At 45.4% G+C, this 17,302-nt stretch overlaps 2 protein-coding genes across 2 annotated transcripts; one reads left to right on the forward strand and one right to left on the reverse strand.

The window, feature by feature from the left end:
* Positions 1-2,601: 2,601 nt before the first annotated feature.
* On the forward strand, positions 2,602-4,161 carry LOC120951958 (acidic fibroblast growth factor intracellular-binding protein). Its single transcript, XM_040370983.2, has 4 exons — positions 2,602-2,798; positions 2,877-3,400; positions 3,472-3,605; positions 3,672-4,161. The coding sequence occupies exons 1-4, from the start codon at positions 2,708-2,710 to the stop codon at positions 4,006-4,008; spliced, it is 1,086 nt and encodes a 361-aa protein (XP_040226917.1). The 5' UTR covers positions 2,602-2,707; the 3' UTR covers positions 4,009-4,161.
* An 8,286-nt stretch (positions 4,162-12,447) lies between these two features.
* LOC120947813 (CLIP domain-containing serine protease 14D-like) lies at positions 12,448-15,952 on the reverse strand. Its single transcript, XM_040363559.2, has 5 exons — positions 15,710-15,952; positions 15,237-15,647; positions 13,326-13,425; positions 12,942-13,255; positions 12,448-12,853 (listed from the first exon to the last, which is right to left on the reverse strand). Exons 1-5 carry the CDS (start codon positions 15,786-15,788, stop codon positions 12,549-12,551), a joined length of 1,209 nt encoding a protein of 402 aa, XP_040219493.2. The 5' UTR covers positions 15,789-15,952; the 3' UTR covers positions 12,448-12,548.
* Positions 15,953-17,302: the final 1,350 nt, after the last annotated feature.

Here is a 17,302-nt window from a genome sequence, read left to right on the forward strand (position 1 = left end):
AGCGTAATCATTTAGGTTTTCATACTTTACCGGCGTTGTGTTGGATCCATCGTCAATGTTTTCGGCTATCTTGGTTGCACGTACACTGGTGGACATTGAAATAGGAAAAAAAATTTTTTTTTTGTGTTTTTTTTGCATACACTAGGTGTGTCATCGCCAACAGTTCGAGGCGTACTGAATTTGTAATAGCCGAATTTTGCCTTTTATACTCTCATTTTTGGTGCGCTACTTATCTGAGTTTTGAGTGCCGGCAGCGTTTTGCGGCAGTATAAAAGGAGGGCCAAACCGTGTTGTGCTTCATTCTTCCATCAGTGGTCAAGGTGAAAGGTTGCTGTTTAAAAATTCCACAAAATCATCATGGGTCGCGGAAAGCACTGCACACCAGAGGAGCGAAAACACATTCAGGGGCTGTATCGTGAGAACGTGCCAATCAAGACAATCTGCAAGGCGTTCGGCCGTTCGCGGACGTTTGTTGACAACGCCATTCGTAGCGAGGCTACGGGTAAATCGACAGGTCGTCCGCGAAAAACAACGGCCGACGTTGACGCGCGGATTGTTGAGATGATCAGGGCGGATCCTTTCAAAACTTGCACTCGTATCAAGCAGGAGCTTGGTTTGCAAGTTTCGGCGAAAACGGTGTCTCGCCGTTTACACGCCGCTGGGTTCTGTGCCCGGAGACCGAGGAAGGTTCGTAAGCTGCAGCCGCACCACGTAGAAGCGCGCATTCGGTTTGCCGAAGAACATTTAGCTGCATCCATCTTTTGGTGGAGCAAAATCATTTTTTCGGATGAGTCCAGAATCAATGTGGATGGTTCGGACGGTATTAAATACGTCTGGCGCTTTCCTAATCAGGCGTATCATCCGAAAAATACGATAAAAACCCTAAAGCACGGAGGCGGCCACGTAATGGTGTGGGGTTGCTTCTCCTGGCACGGCACGGGTCCTTTGTTCCGTATCAACGGGACACTGAACTCGGAAGGGTATAGAAAAATACTTAGTCGTGAGATGTTGCCATACGCCCGACAACAATTCGGAGACGAAGAGCATTACATCTTTCAGCATGATAACGACTCTAAGCACACATCGCGAACAGTTAAATGTTATTTGGCAAACCAGGATGTGCAAGTTCTACCGTGGCCTGCGTTGAGTCCTGACCTCAACCGGATTGAAAATCTGTGGTCAACTCTCAAGCGTCAGCTTAAGAACCAGCCTGCTGATCTATGGACACGCTGCAAGTTTATGTGGGAACGCATAGACAGAAGCGAATGCCGTAATCTCATCGGCGATATGGCCAAACGCTGTCAGGAAGTGATAGCGAATAACGGTCACCAGATTGACCGTTAGAATGTGTTTTCGCTCAGTGGAACACCGCAACACCTCCTCCCAACAACCACTTAAACAGTCCTTTTCAGGGCTACCAAATATTTCTGACAAGAACTATGTCTTTCGGTCACAGAAAAAAGTTCCTATTTTTATGTCCACCAGTGTACCTGCCTACGCTATGAGTGAACAAAATACTATTCAATGCGTTCTTGTTTCTTGCCATCAATCTCTACGCAAAATAAGTGGCCGAGCGAGTCTTGGAGTTCGATAGGATTCTTTGAGTTCGCTAGAAGGTCTCGAGAAGAAAAACCCTAGCGCGCTCGCAAGTCAATTTGTCTTTGTTTTCTTCTCCATCTGAGAATCATGAATGTGGCTATTTAGGGCCAAGCTACTAGCGATGGATAAATTTGAAAAAAAAAACACCGGAATCGCTGCCGAATTACTCCACAATAATCGCAAGTTGTGAAAGGTAGATGCAATCTCGGTAATGTTTGGTGTCATCTATTGTTGCCGACCAGGACTGGCCGGTTGCGTTAGTCGGTAACTTCAGCCGTCGTATTCGTTGGATCCATCCGAAGCCGATTCCAAATAGCTCGTGACGGTTGCGGATGGCTTCGGACGGTTCCAGGCGAATGCGTCGATGGGCAAAGGTAGTCATTCAAACTTTCCGATTTTACGTACAAAACGGCCGTAAATACAAACGGTACCGTTGCGCAAAAAGTTTTTTGATTGATTCAAACGATCATCAGCGAAGACCTACCGGCTTTTTAATAAGAGCGGCATGTATGAAAATTGAGCAAGCTATAGCAAGCGCAAATATTCTTGCTCTTCGTATGTGTGGCTCTTCTCTTATCCCCTTAGCTACACTCTCTCCATGTGTTGTCACGCTCCTTGTTTTATATCACTCTTTCTCTTTCTTTGTCACCGCGCATTATAGCATCCTCGCTCTCCGTATGTGTTGCTGTTTGCTTCCTACATAGCTTCTTCTATTTCTTCCTCATCCTTCGTTACTCCTCGCCATGGCATTCTCACTCTCCTTATGTGTTGCTCTTCGCTTCCCCCTTTATTTCATTCCCCTCTCTCTGAATTAACAGAGCCTCTCACTCGTCGCAACCTGTTTCTCGCTACCTCACACCCCGTTTACCATAGAAATAATTCCCCATTGTTATATGGGTAATCATGCGTTTGCTCTGCATTCCTACAAGCGTAGCAAAAAATGTTACATGGGTACATATAGCACCCATTGCACGCACACATGCGCACGCTCAGGTGGCGACTGTCACAGCGTATCAAAATCAAAACAAACGCAAGTAGTAGGGCAGCGCTGCAATCCCACAAAACAGGGCGCTCAAAACGTTCGTCAATAATACCCGAAATCCAAGCTATGTTTGCGGACGTTGACGTGGACGTGTTCATTAGCAACTATACAATCATCGATCCGGAAATCTATCAACTATGGGTGGAAGGCTACACATGTAAGCAGTGCTGCGACAATGCACGCCGGAACACCTGAAAATCGAATGCTGCCGATACCAAATGTTTCTTCTTTTCAGTCGTGGAAGCGGTCACGTTACTTAAGCAAAAGGGCGGCCTATTTGCGGACGTGCCGCCGGAGCTGATCGCGTCGGACGTGCAGGACCACTACCGCACGTATGCAATGTTGGAAAAGTTTCTGCACGCACCACCGAAGCTGTCCGAGCAGCCAACGTTCCAGATCTGCCCGCAGGACCGTTCGCTGCTGATCGAGCACTACTACTCGCTGGACGATGCGGTGGCGCGCGAGCTGTTCGGCAAGAAGCTGAACGCGCGCAACCGCAAGGACCTGGACGAGGTGGCGGACAAGACGGGCGTGCGGTTGAAATCGTGCCGCCGGCAGTTTGACAACGTGAAGCGCATTTACAAGGCGGTCGAAGAGACGCAGGGCAACCTGGCGTGCAACATCCGGCAGCAGTTTATACTGCCGGAGGAGCTGGCCCAGAAGTATGCGGCGGTCGTGTTTATCGCGTGCCTGCGCTTCGAAACGACCAAGCGGAAGCTGCAATATCTTAACTTTAAGGATTTCTACGAATGTGGACAGGTAGGGTTGGTTGCTAAGTGCCTTCAACCGATTGCAATTGTCACATTACATGTACGGTTTCTCTTTTGCAGGCTTTGATGACCTTCTGGACGTACACGTACCAGCACTCTGGTGCCGATTATCTGGACACCGAGATGGATAAGGAGTTTCTGCTCGACTTGCGCGAGATCCGGTACCTGCTGGACAAGGAGAAAGAAATTAAGCAGTAAGTTGATCGAACGATGCCCGATTGCGAGCTGCCAGATTAAAATCCGTCTTGTTGAATTTGCAGCTTAGTGTCGCTACGGTTGAAACCGACCCTGTTGGAGCGCGCCTACCAGGAGGTGGAGAACAACTTCCGCTCGTACTACCGGGCGATCATTATGATCGCGTGCAATTTGCATCGTACGCGCGAGCTGCGCTTGCTGTTCGTTGAGCTGACGGAACGGTTGATCGAACCGTGGAAGCAGAACGGCTGGACGCGGGAGCAGGTGCAGATGTTTATGCAGTGCATGACGCAGTGCGTGCTCGATTTGGAGGTGCCGCGCGACAACCAGGACATACGGTGTCTGTGGGACCGGTACATGCAGGTCATCAACGTGTGCCTGTTTCGGATGTATCACCCGTAAAAGGGCAACCCGCTTGCAAGGTGCCGATCTCTTAGGCGCTTGTTGGAAGGGGGGCAAAAAATAACGCAATAGGGATAGGGAAAGCATTGGTTTGTGTGTACCGCTTCCATAGTCATACCAGGCAGAGTTTTAATATATAAATAAATTCTTCATAATGCGGATTAATTCCAGTTACTATTAAAAAAAAAAACAAACTATTATAATCTTGCAGGTTGAAATTGATTATTTCCTGCATAGCAAAACGTTAAAGACTACATGCATTTCACAATTAATAACGGATTATATTTAAAGCTCGAGTAAAAGGGTTTGTTAGGCTTTTCATTGCGCTTTTGATTTGTTCAGTTTTAGCAAGCCCTTCTTCCAATTGAAGCAACTTCGTGCTGTACGGATAGACGAGTCAGCTCGTACAAGTGTTTGGACCGTAGCGTCTCCCTTTATTAGGACTGTTCGAAACACTGGTTTCTTTTGTTCGTCCTCTTCTTCTTCTTCTTCTTCTTCTTCTTCTTCTTCTTCTTCTTCTTCTTCTTCTTCTTCTTCTTCTTCTTCTTCTTCTTCTTCTTCTTCTTCTTCTTCTTCTTCTTCTTCTTCTTCTTCTTCTTCTTTTTCTTCTTCTTCTTCTTTTTCTTCTTCTTCTTCTTCTTCTTCTTCTCCTTCTTCTTCTTCTTCTTCTTCTTCTTCTTCTTCTTCGTTATATGGGTATTTCATACTACGCGATCACAACCGCCTTTTAAACGCTTACGAGGCATGTTTGAGCAACCGTTACCGGTCAGTTCCGTTACTACTACAGGGAGAGGGGTTCTGAGAGGGATATGAAAGAACGTCTGACTTTTACATGGAGCCAGATGTCCATTTGTTCGATGCCGAATTACCAAAAGGTAATTAAAATAACATCATAAGCATTATCTGTAGCACAGTCTATAAGAATGCTGTTGGAACTTCCTACCTAATTCAAATATGTTCTACGGCAGATTCGTTGACTGTAAGAAAACAAAACGTTCCACTGTGTGCTGTTGATATCATCAGAACGGAGTCGGGCAGCAAACAAAGAACGATTGCGATTGCATGGAAAGGAAGGAAGGAACTTAATTTTCATTTCTTCTAATCTTGCATCTTTCAATCAGAGTGAATCGTTCTGTTTGTGATAGAAGTAGTTTAGTGAGAGGTTAGGTAGAAGATATAACGAAATGAACATGCTCAAGAGCCTAACGCTTTTCTTGGTGTTGTATGTTACGTGGAAATGATGGCGTTGTCTAATAGATGGGGAGAATAGAAGAAAAAGTTGTATCAATTTCTTAAAGTGAACTGCAATGGTATTTGTTTTGCAAAACTTTTATCGGATTGATTCGCGTATTAACTCACCTTCTTCGCACTTCCCACTTCCTGCAATTGGTTACAACAAAGGAATGGTATTACTGCTTGCTTCTCGGTACCATTTAGCTCTCAATTCACCCATCCAGTGGTTGCGCTTTTTATGCGCATCGCGTTGCGTTAAACGCGGGCGAGCTTTTGTGCACACGTTTATTTTTCCTTGCGCTGAAATCCGGTTTCGCAACGATGGGGGAGTAGGAAAAACCACCGCCCGTCGGCATAGCTCACCGTAACTAAACGGTGAGGATGAACTGAGCAGCGAAGCTGTGATTCAGAAGAATACAAAAAAAAACAAGGGCGTGTTTGTGTAAATTGCACAAACAACGGGATAAGACACGGCACAGAGCCGCCACCACAGCGAATGAGCTTGGGGCGTAAATGAATGAGAAGTGGAAGAAAAATAGACAAAAAAAGTCCACCGTACCAGGGCAGTGCATTTTCTGGGCAGAACAACAGACGCTTCATTTGGACATGGCTCGCTTTTCTTCTCGGCACAGCTTTTCAAGCAGCAATGGATGGCTTTGGATGCTAATAGATGGAAAGCGGTGAAATGGCACCGACACCATATGCACAGCGCAATTGTTACAGTCACCCGGCTGTGGTGTGCTTTTTGGTGATGGTTGGTGTAGAAAAGTTTACAGGAAGGTGATTTTGTTAATTTTTGTGTGTTTATGGAAAGAACATTACCCTCAATTCTTATAGCAAAAGGAAGATGATGAGGTTTAAAGGTTGAGCTCAATTATGATACCAAAGGTGTATGAGCAACATAATTGTTTTTCCAAATTGTTGTTTTCCAAATTGACTAGATTTACACTATTCCTTAAAAGCTGATTGTAAGGAAAAGGATTGAACATAACGATTGATTTGAAAAATATTCGAAATAAGTTAATTTAAAATTGTAAAATAAAAAAATAGCAACAAAGCAGGCATAGAAACCGACATTTTTTGACTTTCGCATATGAAATCGATCTAGTACACATCGTTGGAGAGTGTTCGAGACAACGATTTCGATGAGGGTCGGGTGGTCAGTCTGGTGCTTGATGTTCGAATAGAAGGTCTTCTCTTGAAGCTATTTACACATTTGATCTTGAAAAACTTTGAACCAAAAATCTTTAGAAATATTAAAGTAAGTTTAAGATTAACACATCGATAAAAGGGGAAGATCACGTGTCGCAAATCAACTGTGCCTACCAAATCGTGCGATAATGCTAGTTGGACGTAGCATAATAGTGTAAAACAAGATGGCTTCCGCTTTGACGATGGTTATATGTAATCTCCACCCTCCAACAAATCATAATCAACAATTAGCAAATACTACCGTTAAATGAAAATCATCACCAGCGTCTGTTTGTGTACCTCGTTTTTTCTCATTTAAATAACTCTTCTCCCCCAAAACGCTTATCCCCCGATCGAAGCGATGCCATTGAAACGACCCAGTTTGTTCGCCGTTCTGCCTGCCAACCGTTTCGGCTAATTATTTTCCCATATTTCCGTACTGGCCCAACTGGTGCCGGTGATGGTGCCACATTCAACCGTTTATGCAAAACAATCAAAGTTTCATAAAAAAACACACTCACACTCACAAAAACACACAGAATCACACACAGTTACACAAATCTACCCGCCGGCGTACATTTGAAAGAATCTCCACAACTCCGAGTTGATCCAGTCCAGAGCCTACTGAGTTGGATCACTTTTTGCCGTTGTGCCAGAAAGCGCCCTTGAGGAAAGGAAGGCACAGCACAAGCACACCGACTAAGAGGGCTAAAGAGTGTATGCAAATTTATTGAAACGATTCGCATAAACACCACCATCACCACCACCGGCTAGGTCTTCTAATGGATGGGGCTACCCCGGGAGAGGGTGAAGATGTGTGGCAAAAACGGGAAACGAGCTGCTCTTAACTCGGAAGATGCTGGCTAACCGAGCCAATCGTCCGACGTGATGGAAGTAGGTTGGGGAGTCCACTATGCTAGTGATTGGTAACGCCAGAAAAGGCCAGAAAAAACTGCCAAGGGCAAAAAGAAGTGGCGATGCTTATCTTAAACAGCTTGTTTGTGTACGCTGGCTGGTTAATTTTCACCAAAACACTGTTCGGCTTTGTTGATGTGGTACAGTTGCTTCTTGTTGCAGAGCAAATTGGGCGTAAATTGAAGGGTAGAGTAAAAATGTATAAAAAACATTGTTTTACTTGATAATAATATAATTTAGCTGGAAGCTTCTTACAGAGTACCAGGCTGCAAGTACTTGGTACAAATACTTTTTTCCCCTCTTTGGTGCTGAAACAATCCGGGGAAAAGCGTACGATAACGTTGCGTAACCTTCAAACGTCCTTCACCGTTTACCGCACTCTCCTCCCGGGGATGTTCGCGCGACCCAAGCACCGTCTTCCAAACATTCCGTTTTGCGGCAACCATCCAGTTTGATAAGCGATTGTTGTTCGTCTAATTTTGAATATTAGTTTCTAACTCGCAGCTGAGGCCCTGGTAAAAGGCCTTCCTTTTTCTGTGTATTAACACGGTCACGTGACAGAGTGCGGACACGTTCAGCCGAACACGCAAACGCTTCCGTAGGCGGGGGAAAACAACCAAAAGGGAAGAATACAAAATTGGTCAGCTGTTACAATGCACACACGCCGATGGAGTGCCGAGTCGTCAGAAGAGTCGTTGTCCTTCGGTTGCAACTGATGCGCTTTGTGCCAAGTGTGTGTTTGTGTGTGTGTGTGTGCGAAGTGTATGGGGTGCTGTAGGAAGAAGCTACAAAAACAAAGCTAATAAATGGGCAACCGGGCAACCAAATCCCCGAGCATCCGGATGCTTGCTGGAGCGTCGGCCAACGTTTGGCCCAGCAGAGACACCGAATGCAGCGAAGGACGATGTCGCCGCGTGGTCGGCATCGTCGTTCGCGGCGTTCGGGTCTTTTGGGCTGCTGGTTCGGGCGTGTTTCGATACACACAAAAAGAGCCGAAGCTATACATGGAGCGCGATGCGTTTTGTTGCGCGACCTGTAACGGTTGGGGTGGATTGACTATGCGACAAGCTTCCTTCGGTTTACGAAATGGAAAGGGCAGGGGGGGGGGGGAGGAGGTTGTGGAAAGGATAAACTAAATGTGGAAAGTTTCATGAGAAAAGCTTCACATTGATGTAAAACAAACATAAATTGTAAGAGATTTGTTGTCTCAAACTTATTTAACATTGTGAGAATATCCATTTCCTGATACTGTTGAGGTAAACGTTTATATTTTATCGGAATATTTGATGTGGAATAGTCAGGCTTTTAGAAAAAAAAACTCAACTAACATTATGAGCTTAAAATGTCATATATTCCTACTTTTCGGCTCAACATACTTTCCATTGCCTTCTAGTAAAACAGTCTCTCACTAATCGTGAAATACCAGGCGTCTCCATGCGTTTCGAGCAATTGGACACGTGGGCGAAACACATTTCCAAAAAAACTCAATTTACGTAAGTTTCAGGGTGTAAGTAGTCACGTGCTACCAGAAAATAAATGTCACAAATGATACCAACCCAGCTGCGGTTAGCTGCTGCTACTGCCGGCAAACTTTGCTCGCCCGCAAAGCATCGAGTTCAAAACGTTTAGTGCTTTCAATTTGAAATGAAAATGCATCTCGACTGCACCATACCATGCCCGTAGCAAACAAAGCCGACCAATATTAACAAACGGGCACAGAGAGCACAAAGAGTGTAAACAATAGCTTAATCCGGGGAAAACTCTTTTCCCAAACCCCCATCCCGGTACCACTTTCGTGGTTGTTTGTCTGAGAGGAAAAGAAGAGAGAGAGAGAGTACAAGCGGAGTGACCGAACGACACAACCGTTTGTGTTGCATCGCGCACCAGCGCGGGTGGTGGATGTGGTGGGCAACGCGCCACGCAAAACCCACCCACATTCGCACATGCAATGCAATTGTTTAGGGACGAACACAGGACGCTTTTGTGTGTTGTGTGTGCGCGGGGTAAACGCTGGAAGACGCCTGTCGCGTCAATCGAACTTTGAAGGCGCCTTCGAGACGTTCGTTTCCGTCTGCTGTGTTGGGGACCGCATTTACAAAAAAAAAAAACGGCTGCTCTTTTACCGTTCACCCCGTGTTTTGTGGCCGTTCGTATCGTGCTGCAACGTCACAGTAGCCGAGCGGCCGGAGCCAGGCATCCTAGGCAACGCGTCTCCACGGAGATTGGATCTTCGCTCCGGTTCGGCACCAAGCGATGGGACGAGAACGTCGGCGCGTGGGTGCGACCAGGATGACTTTCCCACACACACACTCTCTCTCTCCTTCGTTCTCGCTCTAAATCTCTCTCTCTCCTTTCCTTTCTCCTCTCCCTAAGGGCTATCGGTGCTGCACACAGACCTAAAGACGGTGGTCGGTGGTTGGCTAGCCCGACACTAGACCGAACCAGCTCAGAGTTCAGTCGTCGTCATTTCGTCTTCAAACTCGGACCCTGTGAGTGATTGCCGTAAGGTGTAGTCGCGCGCGTGCTAGAGTTTCCCTTGTGTGTACAACCTTTTGCGCGCTGTCGTTCGTCGTGCGTGAATGTGAAACCTCACACACGCGCAGCGGAATAAAAAAAGAAGTAGGTAAACGAGTAGGTTGTGTTGGCTGGTTAAAGGGGCGCTTTAAGGTATTGTGTTGTGGTACGGTATAAACCAGTGCAGCACTAAAGATAAGCTTGCCCCTGTGTGGATTGATAGTGTGAACGAGCTTCGGGGCGTTTGGTGACGTGATCACGTTGTTCACACTTCACGCGCCATCGGTGGGAGGTGATAAATGGTTTCTGTAATCCTTGCTAAAGCTAAAGCAGTGGAGCGTAGGTTTTCAGTTTTTTTTGTTTTCTTCGTTTTAGCACTAACGACTAGCGACTCCCCGACCGAGGTTATACTGGCTAGACTGGAAGCTAAGTGGAAGTGGAAGGAAAAAATCTCCCTTTTCCCTAACCACACAGACACACGGCGTGTAAGGCGCTCGTGGAAAATGGATGGTTGTTTTTGCCATCATTAAGGGTTTCTCATCCTAGGGCCGAGTTACCTGTCGCCAAAAAGTTTGCAGTAAAACTTTAAAAACATTCGCAACTTTTTTGAGGCTTGCTGACAGTTTTGCATCTGTCCTAGGGGCAATTTCAGATTCCTCTGCAATATTGTTTGGCAGTTTGGGTTTGTTTGTTTTTGCTAGTTAAAGCACGATCAAGACAAAAAACCTTAAAATTTTAGAAGCTTTAGGTAACATAATAAGGGGGGGAATGTTACCCGTAAAATGTTACCTCCAAGCGCCCTGCTGAGGTGAGGTCGAAAAAGGTTGCATTTTAAAATTTTCGTTTAAAAAAAAAAGAAATCCGCGACTCCAACGGCTTTGTAACGCTTGTTACAAAAAAGTGTTTGAAACCCAAATTTCTAACCGACCGAACGAGCGCTTAAAAACTCCTCAAGAACAACCAACGGTATCGGTTTACTTCTAGACACGGCGTCCCTTCTGCTTTGCCGTACCCCAAAACGAAGACATTTTCCGAGTATGTTTTCTTTACACGCCCAGCAGCAGCAGCGAGTTGTGCGGGGAACGTTTCATCGTTTGGTTTCGCTTTGAGGCAATCTTTTCCACAAACTTCGTTGTGGTGAAATGATGGTGATGCTAAGTCGATGCGGCGTTAGGGGGGGTTGTTTTTTTGGGTGGTAAAAGTATTTGGTTTCATATTTGTGCCCTTCACTTTACGCGCGCATCTTTCAACATCCATTTTCGCCCCCAAGCTGTGACCTGGTGGAGAGCTGGTTCAGCGTGTTGGAAAAGAAGTTGGTATGTTCTACTGTGTTTCTTTTTCTTTCGTGTGTTTCGTCTGTGCCCGCTATAAACTGCGAACGGGTGTGTAAAGGTTTGAGGAAGGTTTTGGTTTTTGGTGTAGAGAGTTGCTAGAGACTGGATTTTTATTGCTGGCTTCCAAATCCAAACTTGCGCTGTTTGCGTGAGAAGAATTTTAATTAAACGATATGGTTAGTTTAAAAAAGGTCACGACTCTCGCCTGCCGTACAAAACCAAACACCAAATAAGCCCCTCAACATTAATATCCGCTAAAGTTCGTTTCAAAAGTGACAACCGAAAACTGGTGTAAGTGTGAGTGTGGCAGTGTTTGGATCGCAAATACCATACAACACTCCCGGGCCCGCCGGCTAGCACACGTGTACGGTCGGGATTGGTGTTTGTACGTTCACCGCGTCGCAGAGGAAAAAATAGCTGCATCTTCTTCGCACGAAAGTGCCCGTGAGCTCTGGAAATAGCGAAGCGCTGGGATGAAAATTAATGTAAAGTGATTGAGACTTTACAATAACAAACCACGCGCGTAAGTGGGGGCAGCACGGTGTGTGCAAATGGAAAAAAAGAGAGAAAACGGCGAATCAAAATTGGCATGTTTACGATCACGCGGGAGCGCGATTCCGTGCACACTATAAACAAGGGGCCCTCCCTCCCGTCATCATCATCTTTTATGGCGCGTGTATGCAATCGGTAAAACATCTTCAAATTAATCTTTGGCCAGATAAATTGTTGGCGCGCGGTGGTGGGGGTGATGGTGCAGGTATTTTGTAGCTTCTGCAGTGTACTAAAGGTCTGTGGCACCGCCACAAGGTACAAGGTGCTGTCGTAAAATGTGCTGGCACTTTTGTTTGCCCCAACCTGCGATGATAACTCACTGCAGAGCTGGTGAAAGTACACCAACAATAATTTGGGTGTTGCTTTCTTTGAGGAGAAAGAAAGCACAAGAAAGGCAGGAAGAAAATGCGGGCCAGTACACCCAGTGGCTTTAGCCACCGTTGCTAATGCAGCGGAAGTCGTCCGATAAGGCTGGTAGCGATGTCAATAAAGTGAAGCAGCGTGGAATGCGTGTGTGTTTGACGATTTGTTAGACAGCGACCGAGCGCTAGCTTAACGAGTCTGGCATTTGACGATACATTAAATGGTCGTAAAATGGTGGTTGGCTTTTAAAGTTGGCCTTCCTTAGCACGTGGTGCGTTGATAAGGAGAGAGAGAGCCCTGTGCATGTGATATAAACGAGGATGAATAAAAGTCTTCATGCAGCGTTGTGTTGGTTTCCCTTTCTACACATAAACCATGTTTGTGTATAAAGCGTTCAGGTGATTCACTGGTACGTTGGCATGCCAGCCTTTTGCCAGCCTACGGTTCCAGATTCTCAATGATCCAGTCGGTAAAGGTGGCCACATTCGTATAGACTGCCGGTTCGCCGACGATGGCACACTGCTTGCGGAAGCTGCCGACACCCATCAGGTACCAGGCGCCATCTGTGCCGGACTGGTACATCAGTGGCCCCCCGGTATCCCCTCGGCACGTGTTCTGCTCACTTCGAGGCATCGCACAAATCTGCTCCCCGTCAATGCTGGCGTGTGGGTACCGATCGCGACAAACCTCCCGTGCGACACCGACCGATACATAATTCCATTTGTTATCACCACCAGCAGCAGCTGGAATAGAAACGAGAAGAGAGAGAAACTGGGTTTTAATGATCGACGCATAGCTTGATTTACTGCACACAGTGCATATTGTACGTACCGTCGGGCGTTTTACCCCAGCCACTCTCGTAGAAGCTCCCGTCCTGCTCGGTGCTATAGCCCACCCAGTTGGACGTATTCAGGGGCAAACAGATCGGTGCAACCGACTCACTAAACTCAACCCTGCGCGCTAACCGCAGCAGGGCGATGTCTTGCTTGACGGCCGGCGACCCGGTACCGGTGTAGTTGGAGGGTACGGTAATCTTTTCGATGGGAATGTCCTCCACCGGGCTGGCACATTCGGTAACGCCGGCAGTGGAGTCGTCACAGTCTGGATCGGTTTGCAGATTCCATTCACCTACCCTGACGGACACGCTGCAAAGAGAGCGAACTGGTGAGTTTTTTTGCTAGCTGTGAGAGTCGTTGATGGTGCCATGCTTCTTACATTGTCCATGTTTTCTTGATGCCCATAATGCAGCGGGCGGCCGTCAGCACGTATCGATCACTGATCAATGATCCGCCGCAGTGGAAACGATGCTCACCATCTGTTAGGAGTGGTGCAAAAAAGAAGCGCAAATTATTCATTAGCAATGGAATTAAACCCTGTTTAAATACTTAAGAAGCTTTATAATCAATTCTTGATATGCTTTGGTGGTTTCTTCTATGAATCACGATTCTTTCTGCTTCTTCATATATGGCAAAATAACCGTTGTCGGTCAAGGAATGTCTGTACCGCCACTAGTGAGCTTGGGTTTCAGTGACTTATTTATTACCCGTAGCAGGATAGTCAGTCCTACGTATGGGGGCACGGTCCATTTTTGGGCTTGAACCCATGACGAACACGTTGTTAAGTTGTACGAGTTGACTTTTGACTGTCTTTTTCATTTGTCTGAATGATTCATCACTCTTTAGAGCTGTTTTAATCTTTCAATCAATTGATCAAAATAAATCATTAATTAGAAGAGCCTATGTCAATCGAGACACATTTATGAATCTTAATCGATAAAACAGGGCGTATCGGTTATTGATATGATACAGGCGTGGGCTGCTACAAGGCCGGACAGTATCGATTGGATTGATTATTCGGCTACGTGTGGTACTAAAAAGTCTTGAAGGTCTGTGTATAGTTCGGCATGACCGCGTAGGTAATTACGCCATAAGGAAGACGAAGGAGAGGAAGTAGAATCTACCCAACTAAGAAGCCGTCGACTGGTCATAGACCTTTGTCGTGAACGATCTAGTGGAATTAAATTTAAAGCTTCAAGCTATGTTACTGGTGCTGGGAATGATTTGATTGTTTTCGTGATAATTTTGATATAATGATTCTCATGAATCACGTTCATTAATTGGATCACGATTCTAATAATCCACTAATTGCTGCAAATTTTTAAGAAACATTAAGCCAGCTATGTTCTACGCTTAGTACGGTACGCTACGGTAGTGAATTCACATCGGATTTGTATTGGCGGTTCAAAGAATATTTGTGAAACGCAGTGAAATCTCTCTAAGGTGAATCTTCAAGGAACCGTAAGCTTAGAGAAATATTGAGGGAGATATGTGGAGATATTGAGAAATGTTAGAGAAAACCAAAGAAAGTTTGGATTTGGAGCATCCAATAAGCCACGGGGAAAACCAGGCTTCCTTTGACCAATATTATTGTGAGCTGTCATTGAATAATTAAATTTATAGAATTTAGATTCCAAATCATATTCAGCTTATATAATGTAGGGGCGGTCCCGTGGTACAGTCGTCAACTCGAACGACTCAATAACTTGCCCTTCATAGGTTCAAGCCCAGAATGCAGCGTCCCCCCGTAACAAGGACAGACTATCCGGCTGCGTGGTAATGAATTAAGTCTCGAAAGCCTGTATAGGCCGGCATGTCCGCGTAGGACGTTTACGCCAAATAGAAAAAGAAGCTTATTTTCGCCTTAGGGAGACGTTCATCTTGAAGAGACATACAATGTATGGAATATGACGGGTCGTTCAAATGTTCATCTTAAAGAAACAATTTATCATGAAGAGACTACATGTTGCAGATATTTCACCGTATGACCATTCTTACTGTTATTGTAACTAGTATGATTATAATTATTAACATTCAGGCGTGTTTTACTCTACCAATCTAATCATCTCGAAGTTGAGTTGTAGCATTTGTTGGGTTAATTTGAATGGTTAAGATCACTTTGGAGTCTAACATTTAAGACAAGCGAAGTTATGATTATTGTTATGCGAAATCAGTAAGGGAGACGACTTATTGAACAAGATAGGTCGTCATAATTTATACAAGGACGCCTAAAGAAATCTTTACACTGTTTATAGCAATGACAATAGAATATAGGTAGTTTACAACTCACCTTTCGTCCGATGCTGTATCAGCACATTCCAGGGGAAATGAAACAGCTGAGCCAGCTCGCCACGGATCGGCCCGCGATACGTATCCACACCGCACACCCCCGGCAGCAGGCCACGTTTTTCCTCCGGCGTGCTGAACCGATTCTCTACCAACCCATCAATCGTTTCCCCGTCTACTAGCAGCCCATCGATGCTGCCGCTGCTGCTGCTGCTGTCCGTGGTAATGTTCGGTGCATTGCAACAGACCAGCGCCTTGGTTTCCAGCATACCGCACCGTATCGCTTCCAGATAGCGAATATCGTTGTTCGAGTGCTTCTGCTTCATCAGCAGAGCGCGAGCGAACGGACATTCGCGCACCAGCACACAGGTTCCCGGCTCTCCATCACCGCCCGGTGTCTTGCAGCTGGAAAGATCTGAACAGGCTTTGTTTGTACCACACACTACACTGTTTTAGCCGCTCCAGTTGTGTACATACATTGTGCCACCGTGACAGGAAGCTGTGAGCAGGAAGCGATGAAACACAGCACGAGTATTCGCCAAATCAGTGCGCCCATTGTGCACAAGATGTGAGGGACGTTTCGGTCAACAGTTGCAAAACAAAAAGAAAGAAGAATCACACTCTCGAAAACGTTCTGGCCGGTTTCTGCGCTCGGAGCACCAAACCTGTTAAGCGGTTGGATGCGTTCCAACGACTGACCGGTGGCGCCGGTCGACTCAAAGCACCCGGTTCTGGAACCGCTTTAATGCCCGCACGAAACCTGTTTTCTTGCCCTGTCATTCTTGCCCGGGCTGTACGTGTGACGGAGATACCGATGCTTTTGCATAGAGCCCGCGCCCGGGCAGTTTCGCGGTCGTGCAGGTTAGTTGATAACGTCTGGGCATTCTGCGCTGGGAATGGGAAGGTAGACAGAAGCTTTGGCTATCGCGAGCCGGTGATGATGAGATGATAATCAAACCATCTACACGTAGGAAATACCGATGGGTTTTTTTGTTTTTGTCTGTTGTTTTATGTTCTCCGTTTTTTGCTACAGTCGTCGCTTCGGTTTCGGCGCTACTGGAAAGTGGACCGGCCTCAAACAGGTTCTACTGGCGGGAGGGCAGTTCTCCATCTTTATGCTGTTTGCCGTTGCTTTCAATCAACCCGGTCGCGGGGTGGGAAGACCCCACAGATGAACTCCTAATTTGTTGTGTTTTGCTGTTTCGCGCTTGACCCGCGTTGATAATGGGGTCGACGTCGGAACGGTGTTCTACGCGTTTGCTAATAAGTTATGCAAAGCAAACAATCTCTGTTGTATGCGATGTTAATCGATTACGGCGGGAGGGAATTAATAAGGTGCATGGGGAAGATCTGGTTTTGAAGTGGTGAGTAAGCCGTTTGGAACGTTTATGTTTACAATTTCACTCGAAATGTAAACGAAATTTAATAGCACAGCATAAAGTCGAACCTGAAAACATTTAAAAGCATTTTGTAGATGTGATCGGGACTGACTTTTTTGTAGTCCCTTAAGAAGAAATAAGGATTAAAAAGGACCGCTGTTTAATCTTGTCGGGGCTAGTTTATTATAAACTATTATAATCGAATACATGATTAAAGGATAAAAAACAGAGAAAACAAGCAATATTAAAAAAATAGAGAGCAAAAAGATATGGAAAAAAGCATTTAAAACAAATTTTTACATCTACTGCATATTCCAAAGCATAAGCCGACTTTAGTAAAAATTAATATAATCATAGTTTAATACTGTAGTACAACAGTTTTTTAAACATATTTGTAACGCTACAACTATTTTATAAGTGCTATTCATTTAGACTGTAATAACGTCAAATTGTTGTAAATGTACCAAATCCAACTCAGTGTTATAACTAATTTTGTAGCTACAGCAACCGATTTGAATCACAACTTCAAAATCAATCGCATGACATTTTCGTGTTTTTCATATCATTTATTAATACGATATAAATGATTTTCCCAAATAAAACAACAATATGTCACCCACGTATCGATCACCAACACAAATGTGAGGAGGGACCTCGAACAACATATTGCCGGAAAAAAACGTTGTGAAAC

Source organism: Anopheles coluzzii, chromosome 2 (assembly GCF_943734685.1).
Source record: "Anopheles coluzzii chromosome 2, AcolN3, whole genome shotgun sequence".
Taxonomy (NCBI): Eukaryota; Metazoa; Arthropoda; class Insecta; order Diptera; family Culicidae; genus Anopheles; species Anopheles coluzzii.